At 44.4% G+C, this 20,825-nt stretch overlaps 1 protein-coding gene across 3 annotated transcripts in view; it reads left to right on the top strand.

Annotated features, from left to right (window-relative positions):
- rudhira (breast carcinoma-amplified sequence 3 protein rudhira) overlaps positions 1–20,825 on the top strand; it is a 73,879-nt gene that overhangs the window by 30,885 nt on the left and 22,169 nt on the right. For all 3 annotated transcript variants that reach the window (XM_075686109.1, XM_075686111.1, XM_075686108.1), the window contains 5 exons: positions 8,768–9,031; positions 9,412–9,568; positions 16,153–16,256; positions 16,905–16,978; positions 18,751–18,932. In XM_075686109.1, coding sequence (XP_075542224.1) covers positions 8,768–9,031; positions 9,412–9,568; positions 16,153–16,256; positions 16,905–16,978; positions 18,751–18,932 — 781 coding nt within the window. The remainder of the gene's footprint in view (positions 1–8,767; positions 9,032–9,411; positions 9,569–16,152; positions 16,257–16,904; positions 16,979–18,750; positions 18,933–20,825) is intronic.

Below are 20,825 nucleotides of genomic sequence, written 5' to 3'. Positions count from 1 at the left end.
ACCAAAATTCAGAAAGGCATTTGAAATGAAAATGAGATATTTCAGAAATACTTTGCGGCAAAAAGGTAGTTCAATGTGTTCAGCATAAGCAGAGTTATTAGCAATCAAACACTGCCTCCGCTGTGCTCCCGTACCTTCTTCAATGCACCGCAATGCACGCAAAGGCTATGGCGCAGTGGGGTGTGCCCACAATGCTTTGCCATCTAAATGTCACTGTGGCGTGCAGTTCAAATTTAATTTTGGATGTTAACGTAGACACCACGACTTTCGCCTCTGGCACCTTTGAGCCAAACGCAGTTGTCCTCGGCGAGCCACTGTGCACTTAGCCAGTGGACTCATGGAGGCACCCCAAGGTGGCTGCAGTATCTACGCCATGTAGCCTGATGCAGCTTGATGTCAGCTATCGGCCAATAGTAGCCATCTAAGGGCATGACAAAATAAAGTGTCTGATGACAAAATAAAGCATCCAGAAGAGAGTGAGGACAGGACCTTCTGTTGAAAAGAGAGCGTTTTGAAAGAAAGGTGACTTTGTGGTTCGCTTGCGAGCTCCACACACTGTGTATGACAGCAAAACTAGGCTGAGATGTTCACAGCAGTGTATGCTACCCGTGGACTATGTTATTTCACCAAGCCCAAAAGGTGGTTCAGGGTCCTTTTGGGAATACATAGTGTGTGTCGTGACAATTGCCCCTTCACAGTTTTGGTATGCTTCATCATGTAACATTTATGTGTTAAAGTGGGGCTGGCTTTTGAGAACCGGCATTGTGAAACACATTATGCTTTCCGAGCTTCAAAGCCAATGGTGAGAATTACAAGGCAGAATCATCGCCATTGCTGACAGCGGTGAATTCTTTCAATAAGAAACATGGCACCAAATGGCAAGGAGCTTAATAATAGCGAACATCAAAGCAGCTATGCCTAGCGTTGCTGTGGTGGTGGATACTGCTGCCAGCGAATTTGCGTGCGAGAGCGCCGGTTTGAGGCGGCGAGGTAATCAATAGGGCAGTGGTGGTTACTTTGGTTAATGCCATTTCAGACCTTTGGTCATGGAAAAATCCAGAAAATTGGACGGGGGAGGGTTCTTGCATCCGAAATTTCTGTGCAGAGCATGTGCAGAGCATACATTGTGCAATAACGATCGTGTCTGCAAAGTATTACATCGCTATGTGCCACGGAAAGATCTGAAATTTCAAACCAAATGCCGTTTTTCCTTCTACTCGTGGCCTCCGCGCTCCAAGCCGGAGGATGACGTACTCGTGTGCCTGCGCCTATGTACTGGTGTCCACAGTGTGACATCGCTCGTGGTGACACATGTCTTCGAGAATTATTCAAGACAATATCTGTTATCTGTGTGATCTGTTGCTTGTATTGACGAATTGAAGTGTAGAGAAATAAAACACACAAACAGAATGTCTGCATGCTTTTTTTATTTTACTTTGCACCGAAGCAAGAGAGATGTACTTCCGCTTCGTCTGCTTGTTCCCACGGTCGTGCGGTCACGTGCGCAGGTGCCAAAACTATGCCATTTTCTATCGTGTTCGAGCACGCGACTATGCTCTGCAATCCGCTTGTTCTGCCTCAATATTCGTGTAGCACTGAATTATACCGCTGGCCATGTTTCCTTGTGCACGGTGTGCAAAATAATGCGCTGCGCGAATGAGACAACAGCTCCCATGCGACACTGTCAGCGGAAGTACGTAGCGCCGGGAAAAAAAAAGTGAGGAGAAAAAAACAATGAAGGCGGGGCCTGTGACGTATGCGTCATGCGATCCTCGAGGTCTGGTATGCGAGAATGCAGGGAAGGAGTTTCGCTTGCGGAGGCTAGACGGAGTGAGTGAAGAGAGCGGCTTGCTTGGCAGTGGAGCCCACCTGCTGAAATCAGGTTTGCGGCACTGAAATATTTCTATCTTGGCTATTAATGAGCCGATTTGAAAAATTTTTGCGGCAGAACGTTCCCCAGAGGACATGTAACAGCTTGCAGCATATTACCAAAATTTTCTATGGGGCCTGATGAGGGGCCCTGTGAGGGCAGTAAAGACATGCATTTATTTTTTCCAACTGGCCGATTTTTCTGACATTTTCGCTGCCCCTAGGGAGTTCGAAAAATCGGACGTTGATTGTACAACTCACCAAGAACATGCTTCAAATGGTTCGTGGGGTGAACGAGCGGCGGAAGGAGGATGAGAACAGAGAGGACCTTTGCATTGAGGAATGAACGGGGGGAAAGGAACCATGCTGCCGCCATTTTGAAGGAGCTTGAACTCAAAAAACGAAGTGTTGGCAGATGCCAAGATGCAGGTGTTCCTCATCCAAACCAAAATAAACTCTTTAAAGCAGTGAAACACGACACTGAGGCATCAGACATGGGCTGAGAGTATGTCAGTAAAGTTGCAGTTGACTTGCGAGCTGTTGAGGAAGAATCTCAATTGTGACAAAGTTCAGGCCCCATACCAGAGCTTCCTGTCAGTTGATAGAAATAGCTCACATTCGAAAATATGTTGAAGGTTACCGCCCCTGTTGTTTATGTGTTCTCTTCCGCTGTCCCCGTCTTTATTTGCAGTCAGTAGGATATGTCAAAAATATTTGCTTCTGTATGCATCTCCTCTTTATTTGTATTTGAGAATGTGCGACCCGATTTGCAATTTTTTTCGAAGACGTTTTATTTGCTGTGCATATTAATAACCCCCCCCCTCCCTTCTGTTCAGTTTTTTTAATAAAATGAACACTACCCCTTAGTATTAAACTGGATCAAGTCGGTCTTTTTAAAAAGAAGTTTTTAACATGCTTACTCGAGACTGAATGCATCAGGCGACATGGTTTCAGCCCGTCTTGACATAAGACTTAGTTCTGCGTCAAGCAGGGAATTTTGTAAACACACTCAAGGAAAACCTTGAAAACTCGGGGAACTTGGAAATGTCAACTTGGTAGACACCCTGAAATGGAATGGGAACCACATGGCTGCTTGCAGTTGTTGATGGGTATCCTTTGTAATCGAGAAAAGGACAGCCTGCTTACCTGTGGGCAGAAAAGTTTTATTACTTATGTCAACCCTTTGATGGCACTTCTTTTTTGGGCGCCATAAAACACCATGTTCATGTTGAGTGTTTGTTAGCTGAAATGCATTGTGAAAGTGTGGTTCGTTTCATTGTGCGAAACTTTTGACATCAAAAGTTGTGGCTGGGGTTGATGAACGCCAAAGCATTAATTGGCCTGTAGAAATGTGTGGTTTATCAATTTTGCATAATTGGAGAAGAGTTGAAAGAACTCCGGTAGAAAGTCTAGTGCTGGGTACCACAAAGATGGAAAACTCTTGACGCTGCATTCGTTCAGCTACATTGGGAGCAAGGATAGCAGGTACAGTCGAACCCGCTTATGAAACGATACCAGTTTTAACAATATATTGGTGAGAAACCGCTGCACCGTCAACTTTTGTGTTTTCTGTGGTGAAATAACCCGCTTACTGCAATGCCCCCATGTCACATTGTCGGTTATAACGATTAAGTCTGGTTGGTAGGTGTCTATGCCAAAAGGTAATAGAATGCGAATTCCTTGAAAATAAAAAAGAAAAATAGAAATTCGAGCACCCTCACCAGCTGCCCCAACGGCTGCTGCGCACCCCTCCAATAGAACCTGTTTTCCAGCCTTCTCCGCATCCCCAGCCTCACGCGCCTCTTATCTCATCACCCTTCCACCCCTCCGAACATGAATTGGCTGTGCCCATAGCTGTATGCCGCGCCACCCTCTGAAACACAAATGGACCACACCAACTGCACTGACAGCACTGCTTCCAGATTGCTCGCTGGCCCCTCATTCTGCGCACTTGTGCCAATGAAATAAATTGCTCGTGCTCGTCTTTGTTAGTTGTGTCGAAGTCGTTCCTGGCCACATGGTTTCTCCGCCTTGTTTGACTCGCCACCGAAACAGGAGATGGCTGATCTGCTGGTTGATCAGCGGCAGTGCATGATGTTGCCAGTGAAAAGAAAGCGCACTGCTATAGATTTGAAAACGGAAGTGCAGTATCGTGAAATACTACAAAGATGGTAGAAAAGTGTGTGACTTAGTGAAGAAGTATGGACTATCGCAACCGACATCGTCGACAGTCATTCGCTCAGCAGAGAAGTTCAACAAAGAAAGCTGCTCGGTAGACAACGGGCGGAAACATGTTCGACAAGGTGCCTATAAAGAAGTAGAAGAGGCCTTCTACAAGTGGTTTCTCAGTGTCCGTGCCATGAACTTGCCCATCACAGGGCCAATTCTGGCCATAAAGGCAAAGCAATTTGCCCTGTTCATCAACATTGTAGACTTCCGACCAGGTGGTGGCTCGGTATAGTGCCTTAAAAAGAGGCACGGCACTGTTTACAAAGCTATCACCGGTGAGGGAGCTTCACTTGATGTGGAGGCGAAGCAGAAGTGGGGGGAGAAAACGCTGCCCCACACTCTCGGCAACTAAGTTAACACCAACGTATATAATGGTGACGAAACAGGACTGTTCTTCCAGATGTTGCCATCTAAGATGCATACACTCTAAGAAGACACATGTAAGGGTGGCAAAAAAAGCAAGTTCTGCCTCACTCTGTTTTCGTGGACCAACATGGATGGAAGCAATAAGTGTCCTTCCATTTGTCATTGGGAAATAAAAAAATCCCCGCTGCTTCCGTGGTGCTGCCAGGATACCGGTACGCTACTGTCACAATCGCAAGGCATGCATGATGCGAGAAATTTTTCATGAGTGGCTCTTGGAGTTCGATCAACATGTAGAGCAATCTAAGAGGAAGGTAACGCTCATCCTAGATAATTGTAGTGCCCACCACTCCATGCCTAAGCTCTCAAGCGTGAAAGTTTTTTCCGTCTGCCAAACACAACGGTAGGCTTGCAGCCCATGGACGCCGGCGTGATCGCCAATTTTAAGGTCATGCATTGTCACCGCGTCCTGAACAAATTAGTCTTGTTGATGGACATGGCCAGGCAGACAAGCAGGGAGCAACCAGACTTGAAGATCAATCTAGCGATGGCCGTGCAGTTTATCTTTGGTGCGTGGTCTGAAGCAAATGCTATTACGGTGTGGAACTGCTTTAGGAAAGCATGCTTTGTACGAGGCAGCAGTGACTTATACAAAGCCTGCAAAGCTCCCACCAACGAAGTGATGCCGGAATTTCGGTCCGCAGTTGATGAAGATGCTTCAGGACTGAGAGTTTCTACATGCAGATGCATTAAAAATGTGAAAAGTTTCTTACCGATAAGGCCATCATCATGAACATACTTGCATCGGATAGGGATGGTGACAGTGACAGTGACGTTGGCAGCGATAATGTGGTAGGGAAAGGCCCCTTTTGGGCCACTAAGCAGAGCTTGCGGCCCAAAACTAAGCGGCCTCAGCGGAGCTTCCATGTCACTTGCCACCTGTGACCACCTTGCCACCTGAGAGAGCAGTTGTTATAGCAGTGCAATTCTTGAATGCTGACATGCTGACAGCTACAGCTTATCACACATGATCAGAGTGGGCAGGAAGCAGATTTAAAGAGTTAAGCGAGTCAACACAATCGGCAGCCAGATGGAGGAAGATGGTGTGAAGGTGCGCTGGCCTCCCCGCCATTATAGTTTTCTTACTACAGCTGTGCCATCCCCCATTCCTTTTTTATGCAACCTGGTTAAAGCAGTTGTTGATTATAACAACGGAATTGTCCTGTCTCCTTAATATGTTATAAGTGGGCTCAACTGTACATGAATTTGTCTAATCTCTGTGCTTGTGTCTTTAACCATCCTTGTGGCGTTACTTGCTGTGCTCTTTCTAAAGTTTCAAGCAATCATTGCTTTTGAAATAAAATGAAGCAATAAGTCTTTGTGAATCATGGAAATTTTTTAATGTATAACTTCATTGGAAATGATCTATTTTCAATGTGACAAGGCCTGTTGAAGTCAGAAAGATGAAACTTTAGCAAATCTGTACTACCGAGCATTGCCATTCTGGCTGCAATGCCATACTTTTAGCACCCCTAGATATTGGTGGCACAGTTTCCTTTTGCAATTTTTGTAGAAAGTTGTGTGCTGGGCACGATCCTGTGAATTTCGCCTTGTTCAGTGAATAAAATGCCTGGTAAAGAATAAAGTTAACTGTATGTGCTCTTGCAGAGAGGTTAGAGTTGCATGGATGTCCGCCATCTTGCACGCTAAACAAACCAAAGTCTTGAGGGAAAGTCGCACGTCATGTTCGCAGAGGCCAAGCTCATTGTGATGTCAGCGATCACGGTTGAGTTGCACTACCTGTGTGGTCAACTTGCCTTAGCTGAAACACTCAAGGACCACTTTGCATACAGTTAACAGATATGAGCTGTGGTAGTTATTTGATTTCTTTTGAAACAAGAGCGTCTTCCTCTACACATCATGTGTGCCCCTAAGCAACAATATGTGCAAGCGGGTGATAGAAGCCCCTGAGAATCTTTTAACAATGTCTGATGATGCTGTTTCAACAGTGTTTATTGTGCAATGCACTTGAAAGCAGCTCTGTGAACGCCATCAAGAGTCTGTTTTACGTACTAATTAACAGATGAACAAGGGAAGCCTCAGCCCCGACTCAGTGTGACTTGTCGTTGTCAAAATGTGAACAAGGTGAATGCAGGAGCCAACGTTTCGACAAGTGGACTTGTCAAGACAAGTTCACTTGTCGAAACGTTGGCTCCTGCATTCACCTTGTTCACGTTTTGCCCATCGTCTTGAATTTCCATCCTCCCGCATTCGCCGTGTTCTCCTTGTCATTGTCAGTGCCTTCAAAATGATGAGGCACCCGACACCTTGAATGCGTCCTGACAAAGTCAAGTTCCCTTGTTGAAATATTGGTTCTGAATTGAGGCTTCCCTTGTGTGCCCACTGTGAATTCTATTATGTATTTATCTTTCTGTCAACTCCTTTGTCTTGTTCCATGCTGTATTCCTGGTTTGTCATGGCATGTTGCAGCCCTTCATCACACTGCAGAAGAATTCAGACATATCTGCTTTGCAAAGTGCCTTCACTATAGCATGCAGAAACAAATGCTCACAGCTGCGCTAGACAGGTTGGACATTCGCCCCTTATTTCAGAAAGGCATTTTTGGACATTGGTTAGGACAGATGCCTGTGGCTAGTGTTACGCTGTGCTCTTTTTGGGACGCAAGGATTGGTTGACAGGATAGAATAGTCGGCGTGCTTCGTCGCGTGTGTGCACACAATTTCTTACTCTTTCTGTGAGTCAATCTCTTTCAGTCCCTTTTCCCACTGCAATGTAGCCAATGTAGCCAACCACTTCCTATCAATGCATCACGTTGATGAGATCCCTCTCCCCCTTGTTTATTTTTCTGTTAATTTTTCTTGCTCCACTGGCATAGATGGATCCTTCTCACCATGGCAAGTTGCACTCCTGTTCAAGCATCTCCAGTGAGAGTTCCCTCTTGTGGCTACCATGATCTTCGCTGGAGCGTTAGCGTATGAGAACCTGTTCGGAAACACTAGGAAAATAGTAGCACGTGCCTCATGCACCTGCTTGCATAGTCCAAAAATTTAATAAAATGCATGCTGATGTCTGGCGGTGCATTCAACTGGCCACAAACATTACATTCAGCCAGTTGAAGTTTAGCACTTGGAACACATCGGCCGTTCTCATTCAGTGCCGCACTTTAGCTCAAAGCACTCGGGGAGCACTTTCACCTTCAAGCTGGGAGCACGATCGAGCTTCGACAGAATTCCTGTCATGTGTCCCTTCCAGTTGTTCTGGAATCAACTCCAACTCCATCAGGCTCCTGGCCCCAATCTCTCAAGGATCCTGCATCACTGCAAACTGAGTCATACTGTGATAGGGATCAGTCGAATCTACCATGAGTGTGAACAGTGGAAAGATGAGCAGGCATTGATGGGCCAATGTCAACATAGGCTGAACTCCAGCGCAACGGAGCTGCTAGCAAAAATAACTTTTGAATTTGCTTCTTGTTACAGCACTCTACATGAGATGGCTCTGAAGGCCTATGTGGTAGCATTTTATGCTCTAATTTTCTATTTTGCTTGGCCAGGCCAACAGTCGTATGTGTAAATGCCTCACCTACTTTTTGTTGCAAGAGAAGTGACAGCTTTCAGAACCAAAAGTAAAACCACTGGCATAGGTTAATTTGTAGAGCATTACATACACATACAGATTTTGGGTCCTTCATGTGAAGGAGGCAGCATGGGGTTCCGAGACCAAGAGATTTAGGCACCAATCTACAGTGAAGCTAAATAGGGGAGTTTTGCAACAGTTTGCATGCAGCGCTGTCAGTGTGTGGTGCTGTGACCAGTATTGAGGAGGCACAGGCATTGCACAGTGCAGAGCAGGCACAACGAACAGATGCATATGTTGGATATAGCGGAGAATACATATGAGTACTAAGCCTGGATATAGTGAAGCCTCTGAAGAGACTGGTGTGTCAAAGGAATTGGACTGTATGTAAGTAGTGAAGTGTCTTTGGCAGGGGCCTACCTGATAACTAGGGCTTGCAAGGGCTGATAGAGCTCACTTATACAGCTTTGTACTCTTTGTTAGACGAATTGCTCTGATTTGGTTACACCTGCTATGATTCTTTCTTAATCACAACAAAGCTGTCCAAACTGCAGGTTTTGTATTGCTTTAAAGACAACAAAATTCTTGGCAACTTGATCACAATGTCTTTGTCTGTCTATCTGGTGCATCTTTGGTCAGGTTTTTAATGGTGAAAAAGGGTTACGCTAGTGCATATCTTGCCCGCATTCACATGCTTCTTCCCACCTAGGCTCGTCAAGCAGCAGCCTGGAGAAGTACGCCTCAGGCAGCCTCCGGCGTTCGGGTCCACAACCAACGCTGGTCTCCCCTCTGGCCCAAATCAAACAGGGGGCCGCCTTTTCGGTGGCCGGCATTGGCGCCCCCCAGAACAGTCCCCCCAGGGGGCGCCGTCCCTCGGGGCCCGCCACCAAGGAGGCCTTTAGCATAGCAGCCGCCTTCGCTCCGCCCCGGGCCTGGCTGGTAGGAAGCCCCAGCACGTCTCGTGACAAGAAGGGTGAGAGTGCCACCATTACATTTCATTTCATTTGTTTTCTCTCGAGGCCAAGGCATTACAGAGGGCAGTATGTCAACAAAACACGCTTTAGTGCCGCGGACTGACTACAATAATTTATAAGGGCTCTGTCACACTTGTTGGCATCGACGATGGCCCATAAAAATTGGTTGGCAACTGTAAAAAAAAAAAAGCTTCATCTGTGACTTCTCTTGGCTGTCAGCCTTGTTCATGGCAATGCACTTGCTCGCCAAAAAAAAGAAAAATACGATATGTGTTTTCAAATTTATATTTGTTTGTTCTGAATACGTAAAAAATTCCTTAAAATTTAATCTTTCACCTGGTGAACGCTACTCTCGCCTTGTTTCCTTTGCTGAATGCAGAAAAGAATCCGGTCGACTCCCTTTTCATCATGACGTGTAATGGTGCTCTGACCGAGTACATTATCGACCCTCGGCCGTGCTCTTCCGTGAACAAAGTCACTGAGGACTCGCCCATTGAGCTCGACGTGACTGCTTACGCCCAGTGGAACCTGCTCAGGTGGGTTCTGTTGGGGTTTGTTGACATTTGGCTTAAATTGAGCTGCTCAGGCCTTGGCTTTATGACAAACGGGCTGAGTGACAATTGGCACAGGGCCAAGAGCCTCAGAATCAGCGTGTCTTTGATGGTGTAATAATGCTCAGGTTGTGGAGACTAGGCTGTGAATTACTCAATTTTATGAGTTAACATGGTCATGAACAAACTTTTACTGTAATAGCTTATTAATCATACTTCTTACATTGGCAACATAACTACAATGTTCAAGCATGTCAAAAAGTTAACCCTCTATGTTAAAGTGTTAACAAGAGGATTAGCCCTGTAATGCTAAGCATATCATTTATGCTGCACTAAGTTCGACACCTCAGTATTCGTATTCAAGCATGGGAAAGCTAATGCATTACCTATAGTGTCGTTGATACGCTGGAATGAGCTGTCAGTTGTAAATGTTTCAGCAAACCAATTACTGGTTCATTAATTAGTACATGTAGTGATTTAGGTTTGCCTCAAAAACATCGCATTGTTGTTTTTTGTGTGTGTGCAGATGTACTCTCCATGTCCAGAAATAAAGGCGAATAAGTTATTATAATTTTTATTAATCTGGAACTGTGTTTGGGCATTATAGATTGAATAAACATACTATTAAATGCATCCCCATAACCTTATTCGATAATCGAAGTTAAGCATTCATGTTCAATTTGTATTTGAAAAGTTTGATATTGACACACACCCCTCCAGCTTCATTGTAGACAAAATTGCTAAGCCATAGGCTTAGCAATCCAGCAATAGAGTTTTTATTTTTCTGGCGGGACTGGGGCCCGACTAGCTTTCTGACCTCCATATATGTATATTTCTTGCATTTGAAGAAACTTCATGTGACCTCGAAGAATTACCTCGCTATATAACCATATAGTACAAGACCTCATAGTAGGAGACAGTTCAATTTCACAGCCTGAGTCCTCTCGGTTGTGTAATCTTCCTTCGTGTAATTGTCGCATACTTGGCTATCACTAATACTGCTTTGCCTTTCCGCCGAAACTGCAGCCTCTCTCTGTCTTCTTTATTTATTTTTTTCTGTGAGTCCAAGTATAAGCGCTCCTGCGCATGACTGCTGTTGATTGCTGTTAATTCTGATATCGAGTGAATCCGGCTCGGCCTCATTTTGGTTACTGAGTGAATTATACAGTGTTCCCCAACTATCATGCACCAAGATTTCAGAAAAGAGCAGTTGTGTTACTTGAAGAAAACTTAGTGCATATTGTTTCCAGTACAGTGGAGTAGTCGCCAGTAATTCTTTCGTTAGTGGTATCTGATTCGGTAATTGCAATTATTTATCTAACTCGAGAAGTACCGGCCTAATTTTCAAAGTGTCAATGAGGCATTTGTAGGCACCCCGAAATGACATCTAACTGCAGTGTTTTAAGTGACGTACTAATTGCATACAATATTTTTCCGACTGGCAAAAAAAAAAGAAGAAACGCGAGGTATGAGAAATACCACGTGAGCCCACCCGCATCATAAAGCAGCGCCCTCAAATAAGCTCATTGAAAGCAACTGCATTGCCTGTCGCAAACCCAAAGAGACTGCACATCACCTTGACAATGGTACGGAAGGAGCACCAACAGCAGGTTTCACGGCTTCGCAGCTATTCCTTCCTCTCAATTTCTACATCAGAGGCCGGTGATCACACTGATAACAAAAGCCCCTTGATAACGCGGCTGAAGCACTGCTCTGACCACGCATGAAATGCACAAAGCGATGCAATAGGCATAGAATGTTTCAGAATCCTGGCTTTGCTTGCACTGCATCGAAAGAGTGCGCGTAGCTGTATTTCGCGCCAGAAACTTGCTACGGCCGAAGGCGAAATTATAGTGATGGCTTTATTTTTCATGAGAGTGTATACCTGCTGCAACTACAAGGTCATGGCAAAAAATAAAACTGAAATAAACAGGTCGGGAAGTGACCAACGTGTAGAGAAAAGGCAAAGCCAATGCATTCAAGAAAGTAAATATACCACTTTTAAATGAGTCGAATTGGCAATCAGGATTCTGAAAAAAAAAAGAATTTCAGTGTGCTTTTATTATCTATGAGTTTGTAAGCTTCGTTGAACAACAGCCTTAGAGGACGTGTTCGAATAGGTCTCTTTTTGCAGCTCCACAGTACTGTGTGCAACTTAGTACATCTTCAGTGGGACGCCGAAATTTTACGGCAGACGTCCGTTATCCTTGCCTTGAACTAATCTGACGTCCGTCTCGATCATGTAAACACGATCCTTCGCATAACCTAAAAAAAAGAAATTGAGTGGGCAGAGCTCAGGTGACCTAGCCGGCCAATTTACGGGCACGTGCCTTCCAATCTATTGCGCATGAAAAGTCGCATTCAGCCAGTTTCGTGCTCAGCTGCTGCTGTGTGTGGGTGCCCCAACTTGCTGATATCACAGAAGTGGAAGACGTGACAGCGGTACTTCGCTGAGAAACTCATCCACCACTCTCCAAGGATTTCATTCATGTAATGCTGCCCAGTCGGTGCGTGATCGAAGAAGATGGGACCGGTCAGAGCACCGGCGCAAATTCCGAACCACATATTGAGCGACCACTGGTACTGGTGCCGATTGCGCATTATGCAAATTTACCTAGGCGTTTCTGCGAAAATTGGCTTCATCTAGCTGTGCACACGATGTTGCTCAAAAAGTCCAGTGACTCATCGGCTTTTGTGAGGACCCAATTCGGGAAATCTAGACCATCCTACAAGTCCCTATCTTCTAAGCATTGGTGCTGGTTAAGATGGTACAGGTGAAAGACTGTCATTTAGAATCCTATAAACTAATGACTTGGACGTTGGTACCTGGGCGGCCATGTCCCGCACGCTAGCATGAGGGTTTGAAGCCATAAATGCTAGAACATCTATGCGTAGGCTAGGACTCAAAGATTGAGTCCTCCACTGCTGTTTCTTGAAGCTGCTGGTTTGTCTCAGGTTTTCATAATTTCTGATGATAGTCAATGCGGTTGGTCTACCGCCACACTTCCAAGTCTGATATATATATATTTGCGGCCTTCCTCTTGCTGCCATTTGCAGATCCCAAGACAAGGATCATGTTTACCTTCTGCTCATTAGAGAAAGGAATGGCAACTGGGACGAAACAAAACGCACCTCTAAACCTTTACACTGACGTTGTGAATTTGCTTTTGCTGTGATAGGTTCTGTGGCAAAAAAATAAATCCAGGCACTTTATCTACGCTATCACAGTTTGTTTCCAACTAATGCCAAACACAATGTGTTACTTCGGCCGGGGCACGGCAGGTAAGGCAATAGCTTGATCACAATGTCTTCTTCATTTCCTTTATTTCATTCTGGATAATTCAGAGGGAGCCTGTTTGAGGGCGCTGCTTTATGGTTTGGGTGGGAGCTCAGTCACATGGTATTCTCCATATTTCGCAGGGTTTATTTATCGGTCGGGAAAAATTAGTATGCAATTAGTATGTCACTGAAAATACCGCAGTTAGATTTCCCTTGGCTGTGCCTTCAAATGCCTCATTGACACTCTGATAATTAGGATAGTACGTCTCAAGTGATATTATTAAAGCAATTATCTAATTAAATATCAGCAATGAAAAAATTACTGGCTCCTACTCCACTGTACTGGAAGCAATATGCACTAGGTTTTCTTCGAATAACGCATTGCTATATATTTTTTTAATTTTGGTGCATGATAGTTACACCCTTCATATATTAATGACCTTTGCATGCAAATGACAATATTTCCATCCCTTACAAATGTTGTAAATTATTAGAAATGTTTTTTTCCTGAGTCGTTAGCACTGCTTACTGGAAAGAGAAGCAACTGAGACACATAATGTTCACATACATTCCACATGCATGCCATTGATAAAAGACTCTGCCGAAGGGGTCACTGAAGTATATAGGTTTTTTTCAAGCTCAAAAAAGCATGCGAAGCAATTTGAAGCAGGCAAACATACAGCATGGGCTATCGATGCCTTTAGAAACAATTGTTAATTGGCTACCTCCATCTCTTTCAAAAATATAATAAGCTTTTTCCTGTGTGTATATTTAAATATATTGTGTATGTGCATGGTGTTTACAGTGGAAATTTAAAGCAATGTTGAAGTGAGAAAATACGGATGAGGCAGCCGCCGCTAGTGCTTCTAATGCGCTTGTCTTCCTAATGTCAGGATTTACAGAAATAAAGCGAAAGTATGAATTAAAAGCTGTGCATGTCCACTCCAACAATGATGCTGTAAGCTATTAGTCCCAGTAATGTTTCAAATGAAAAGGTCAAGGCAAGTCAAAAGAATCTTCATATGATGTGGTAGTTGACAAAGCTCTGGTAATGGCACGTTAGGTGTGTGTGCGAGGAAGGGGGGAGGAAGGAGGCCTCGGCATCGTCCGGGGAGGGGGGGGTTCAGTTTGTAAACAAAATTTACTGAAAAATGCCACCTCTGTGCGAAATGTGAGGGTGAAAGCACCAGCAGTGTTGCAGGAACAGTTGTGTACACCAGGCACTCCTATTTATATACAACCATCAACCCGCCATGGTTGCTTAGTGGCCATGGTGTTGAGCTGCTAAGAGCGAGGTCGCTGGATCGAATCAAGGCCACGGTGGCTGCATTTTGATGAAGGCGAAATGTGAAAACACCTGGGTACTTAGATTTAGGTGCACGTTAAAGAACCCCAGGTGGTCCAAATTTCCGGGGTCCTCCATTACGGCGTGCCTCATAATCAGATCGTGGTTTTGGCACGTAAAGCCACATAATTTAATTTAATATACAACCATCAGTATGTGCAACCTTTGTGGCACACCAGACTGTAGACAGAATTCACGAGCAAACTCTGATCTTTTCAAATGGTGAGTGGCTGCATATTTGTGCTTAATGTGGGACTTGCACAATATCATCCACTGTCAGAAGAAACACTTCATTGCTATTCAGGTGAGTATAATTTGAATGTTTGTTCTACTTTTACTATGAGTGAGTGGTCAATATAACATCCACCACAGGCATACAATTATGGATATGCTAACTTCAAGGTGCCAAGTGCGTACCGTATTTACTCGCATAATGACCGCACTTACTTGTAAAAAAAATTGACGCAAATTCAGGGATGTGATCATCACGCGGGTTAAATTTCCCGCGAATATAAAAACATTTTTTTTTTCATCCCACATTTGCTGCGGGATGACAACAGGTCAACAGATAAGCGGCTGCTGCTGTAACTGTGCGGGACACCAACACAAAAATGGCGGCCAGCGGAGCGAGCCGAAATCGCTGAACGCAATTTTTTTTCTTCTCGTGAGTACATTACGCGCATTGAAACAGTTTCTTCCGTATCGGTAATGAATAATATCGTTACTATCGGCAACTTTGCGGCAATAACGTAGCCATGACCACTTTGAGGGAACAGAAACAGAGATAGGTGCGCTTAGCTGCCAGTGACAGAAACCCATGGCGAGCACGCTTCCGCTATGGTTGGGCGAATATCTTAGCTGTGTTAAAAGCAGCGGCATATGAATAGGGTACACTTCTAACGTATTAGTGTAAATGTGGCTACTATCATTGCCGCTCGCGATTTGTTATGCGCCCACGAGTGCAGACGAGAAGAATTGAAAAGCGCCTTTTTTGTTGTTGTTGGCCACAGACATTATAAAGCCTACAAATAATAAAGCTAAGGCAAGTTTGGTTGCAACTTTTTTTTTTCATGGAAGTGCGGAAAGTGATGAAAGGAATGAAATAGGGCATCTGCTTAAGAATGTTCGGTGCGTGCAGACCACTTTGTATGTCTTGAAGGGTCGTTCGTGTAGCATTCGACAGCATTCGACAGATGGTAAGCGCGATCGTCGTTAGCTAGACTTGGCACACGACATATCGCTGTGGCAAGTTTGGGGTGCGATCATTACACGGGAAAGGGAATAAAGTCAAATTTTGACGACAAAATTCCGGGGTGCGATCATTATGCAAGTAAATAGGGCACTACTAATGCAGAGTTTCCCTTAAATGGAGAATCGTGTATGTCACAGAAGTTTGAGAAAGTCGTGATGTGCCTGAGGTGCCTGTGGCTACATCCTCTAGATAGCATGTTCTATTTTGCTCTTGAATAGAGTATGCTCCGCTAGTCATGGTTCCCATATCTTGATGGAGGCGAAATGCAAAAATGCTTGGTGCAGTTGAACTTCAGTATAGTGAACATGGATATAGCTAAGTTAATCTAAGACTCTCATTAAAAAAAAAGCTTATTTAGTTATCTTTTTGTTGCCAACATCGGCATGTATGCTCATAACGAACATTGGATATAACAAAGATACTTTTGTGTCGTATGTGACTTCCTCATAACAATGTTCCAGCTCTACGTAGATTCAGCTGAAAGTCAAAGAACACGTAGTGTTCAAAATTTATTCAGATCCGTCCACTGCATAGTCTCTCACAGCCTGAGTGTCGCTCTGGGACATTAAACTCAACGAATCAATCAAATGGCAGTTGTGCTTTTCATTCATTGCCAATTTAGCTCAAGCACTGGGTTGATCACCTCAGCTCTGTTGAGGGTGTTCTTATTCTTGTCACTGGCGGTGCTCCCAGGCCACCCATGAGCCACGATACAAAACAGCCACTCAGCAGCAACAACCCCCTCATGATGGGACAATTGGCCACCAACGTGCCTACTGGGAAGCAGTCCTTCAAAGGTTGGTGGCTGCAGCTCCTTCCTGAACAGCTTTTGGGGTGGGATGGCCCCTGTCTGAGCCATGAATTGGTTCGTGTTTGGACTTGAGATAAGGTACCCCAGGGGCTCCCATCCGAATACCAGTTGAAATTGAAAAAAATATTTTTGCTCTTGGCATTCGTTGAACCAATTTTGAGAAATTTATTGCATTTAAAAGAGTAGGTCAAAAGCTACCTCCTCTGTTGTTGAGCAGTGTCTTTATTTATGGTTTAAATCTTCCTGTAAAAATTGCTGGAAATCACAGTTTCTTGTTCGGTATCGAACATTATGTCTGCAGCTCAAGAACTGCTATGAAAGCGAATATCGCAACATTGTAAACTCCATGAATTAGGACATCCCAAGTGAACAAAGCTGAGGCATTATACACTGCTCTAATATACACCAGCAATATTATTAATTCGTGAAATAATGATGCCAGCATGGTCATTAAATGTGCACGCATTTCTCATTCTCCTTCCTTTTGTGAAAGCATTGATAGCTTCTGTCTTTGTCCAAATATCTATACGATACGTCTAGAAATCTTGTTAGTATGCTAATGATTTTACCCCTCCTCCACCTCCCTCTCTCTTCTTTCTCTCATTCTAATTGTGTGCACCCTCCCTGAAAACAGATATCAATGGAATGAGCCACATGGAAGGTTCCGGACTGAGTCAGAAGGAGAACGATGACAGCTGGCTTTCACAGGTGGGTTACCATACTTGATGCAGTTGAGGTGCTCTGTAATAAGTAACGATGGTTACCTTACACAATCTGGTGGCATTTCTCCTGAGCATGTTTACCTACAGTGCAAACAAAAACAGACTTTACACGTAGGAAGGATAGTACCTCACGAGTGCTGTGCAGTGCCATCCTAGACTTACTTTTTTTCATGCTGTGGGTGAACATGCATTTGTACCAACTTGCCCAACTTGGCACAGTTATACATTTCATTTCTTCTTCGGAGCTTCTTTTAAGATTTGCCGCGAATTGTTTTATACCCACCCCTCGAGTTCTCTAGATTAGTGGCTGCTCTGGCTTTCTGGCCTCAAGGATGCCCCACCGCTTTTCAACGTAGGCTGATGAACTTTCGCCCTGTTGCCGCTTTTGATACACAGGGCAATGTTTACAGCCGAGAGTGCTATCATGTTGCAATGAAACACAATTGGGAAGAAGCAAAGTAGAACACCTCTCATGCCTAATAACTTAAAGCTGTTATGTGGAATCATGATGTAACCACGCACTAGAAACCTTCTAGCCTCATGACTAAGTGTGTGCGACATAAATAACTCTGCTATCACATGGTAATGAATATCGAGAGGAAAATGCACTTTCTAGTTTGTATTTTAATGTCTGTATTTCTAGTGAGGTATTTAGTCCTGATATAGCCTACCTAAAATCGAGAGAAAATCAAGTGAAAATATGAGGTGGGCTAACTTTCAGTGTGGTGGGTAACTTTGAGTTTTTTTATGCTGGGAGCACTTAAGGGTGGGTTATCTTTCGGGGGTGGGATCTCTCTGGATTTTACGGTAGCCTTTTATTTTTTAGTATGCTTAAATGTTTGTATAACTTTCTAAGGGTGTTATGCATTCTGTGACGTGTCAGTGATAAAAAATTACTGCTGTTTGCTCTGCCCCTCCCTATGTAATGCCCTTTAGGCCCTTAGGGTATGTAAATAAATAAAATACATTAATAGATACAACACCGATAGACATGTTATATCTGTTGGCTGTAACAAAAAAAATCGGCCCCTTAGTTCTTCTCCTTCTAATGGGATAGCACATGTGCGTAGTCCCTTACCAAATGTCTGTGCTCTGTTATTCAGGTGGTTGCACAAGATTTACTGCACAAAATTTTATACAAAAACAGCGAAATATAAGTGGAAACCACCATCTGCTTTTCTTTAAGACAGACAGCCCGTGTGTAGTCCTTTGATATCTGCAGCTGGTTCCTTTTGCACAAGCGCAGACTGAGTGAAAATAATTGCTTATGCTGCGGGAAAGGAAGCACTCCGTCCAGTGTTTCATCAAACAGTGGCAGATGTGTAGGGGTTAGCAGCACTGCAGCACTGTGAAGAAAGGGCAGAGGGCACATTGGAGCCATCGTATATGCAACGCTGCGCAACTGACTAGCCAAAATGGCTGCTTTGTTTCCCTGAATGACCTTTATACTGGTCATGAGGTCCGTGACAATCAAAAGTTTGAGCACCGCTGGTGTTGTGCACTGAACCTGGCTGCTGAGTTCAGCAAGTAAGTGGAACATGGTCGGTGGACCCTGTTTATGGAGAGAACCATCTCCTGGGTACAGAAGTATTATGTATTCACTTGTGTTAGCCAGTTTCCCCATTCCGTGGTTGGTTTTTGTGATGGCAGTAAAATTGGTATTGCCGATACTGCCTCATGTTGATGCCGCCTCGCGGTACAACCCGCAGTATGTAACAGCTGGTTTACTCCCGAAACTGTGTCATCGTACTGTTTCAGGTTGAGATCATCACACATGTGGGCCCGCATCGGAGGCTATGGATGGGTCCTCAGTTTTCGTTCAAGACTCTTCAAACCCCCGCGAGCACCCCCCTGTCATCGCAGCATTCGCAGGGTTCTGAGAAGTACACGCCTCTTACCCCCGATTCCTTTGGGGAAGACTCCGACGTGCATAGTCCAGGGTTAGCCTTCTTGCACGACAAATACATTTTTCTAACAGTGCACGATGAACCAAGTTCTGAATCATTAAAGCGAGCTTGGTCTTTAGTTGTGGTGTTTAGTTCTGAAGTTCCAAAACACATTGACATGTTCCTCAAATATGATAATTCGTGGCTGCAGCAGTGTAATAATGTATGCAGTCAACTCCCATGAAATTAATAATGTGGAATTTGCAATTTCATTCATGTAATTTGAAAGCTGTACATAGGTGGCCATAAGTTTATACAGAGAGAACTTGTTAACTCTTTCTGATTGCACCAAGTGACGATCACACAGGGAAACATTAACATTATCTGAAAGTGTCATCACTTGTAAAGTATAAGCACTTAACATTGTTGATTAGTTCATGTCCAACTCCCTTTGTTTCCGCTAGAAGCTACAGTCGCTGACCAATTATTTGGACATGATGGCGATACAGTCAGTGTCTGCACCAAATCTTTGTACCTTGACAACTGGGAACAAAAGTCAACTGCGCTGTACTGGGCAAATGATTGCCGGTTTGTTTGCGACTTGTCTCATTGTCTTGTATTTCCATGGACCCCCCCTCACTTCATCACAGTACCCCCCAGCACAGACAGTGAGCATAGAATCGGGCACACTTGAAGCTGCTTGATGACAGTGAGTGACGAAAATTTGTAACAGCAAACAGTGAAGTCGCGCAAAGCCATATAACTACTAACATGTAAAGAGGCTAACACTATGTGCAGAGAGGATGCACATGAACACACTGATGCAGGCTTGACAGCTTGAATGCTTGGTTTGGCATATCCCATAGTTCGAGCACAGTCAGTGGCTACTGGTTTTACTGGGCCATAACATTAGCATCCTTTTGCTACTTTTCATTTCAAAAAATGTGCTGGCAACACACTGAAATGAAGCCATAGCTTTTCTGCTTGTCTTGGCTGCTGAATTAGCATGCTGTCATGCAGGCAGTCCTAAATATTTAATGGCACATTACGAGGCATCTGAAATTTTGATTAGCCTTACGTCTCAATCGTCTTCCACTAGTACTGTTACTACGTTTTTCAAGGGAATGCGGGGAAAAACGTAACAGCTGGGAAAATGAACAGTGAGGAAGGCTCCAAATCACTCCAGTAACGTCAGAAACAGTACTGAATGACTTTCAGCACAGTTATTAGGCGCATTTTCACACGTACTGTGATTGGAGCCGGCACATGCACACGTGTGTAATTAAAGGACGTGCACTGCTGTGTTCTGTGATGGTAGCCCCTTTGCACATGCCTGTATTGCTGTGAAACTGGCTTTGGGGAACCAGCAACAACTTCAGTCGTGCAGTAACACGCTTATAGGGACTGATGATTGCGCACTTCTAGCATTTCGGCACAGGACGATGTGGAGGCTTGACAGGCTTAACCGCGAGTATACATTTATTGTCTCCATAGCAACATCCGAGAGCAAATTTGCCTCCGCACTGCTAAATTTACGTGATGGCTGAATTATTCAAACCAAATGTAAGACGCAGGAATGTCACAGAATGGCAACATATCAAGTGGGGACATACCGTATTTGCACAAATCTAGTGTGCACCTTCTTGCTGAAGAAAGCGGGTCCGAAAATTGCCGGCACGATACAATCGCATACGAAACCAGAACTGCGTTGGCTGTGTTGGCAGCAGCCTGCTGTCAGAGCCGTCAGATGCAGCATCATCGCCATCACGAGATGGGGGCAGAGCGCGTTTCCTTGAAGGTTACTGTAGGTTTATTTTGTGCTCAGCTGCGGTCACTTTTGGGCATACTATCACTTTCGTGAGGTTTCGTGTGACTCGGCACTGGATGCGTTGGCGCATATGGCCACCAGCTTTTCTGGCTCTGTGCCCAGCTCGCCATGTGTGCAGA

The sequence above is a fragment of the Dermacentor variabilis genome, chromosome 3 (genome assembly GCF_050947875.1).
Source record: "Dermacentor variabilis isolate Ectoservices chromosome 3, ASM5094787v1, whole genome shotgun sequence".
In the NCBI taxonomy this organism is placed as follows: domain Eukaryota; kingdom Metazoa; phylum Arthropoda; class Arachnida; order Ixodida; family Ixodidae; genus Dermacentor; species Dermacentor variabilis.
The sequence above is the reverse complement of the archived record's forward strand: the minus strand, read 5'-3'. Positions and strand labels throughout refer to the sequence as shown.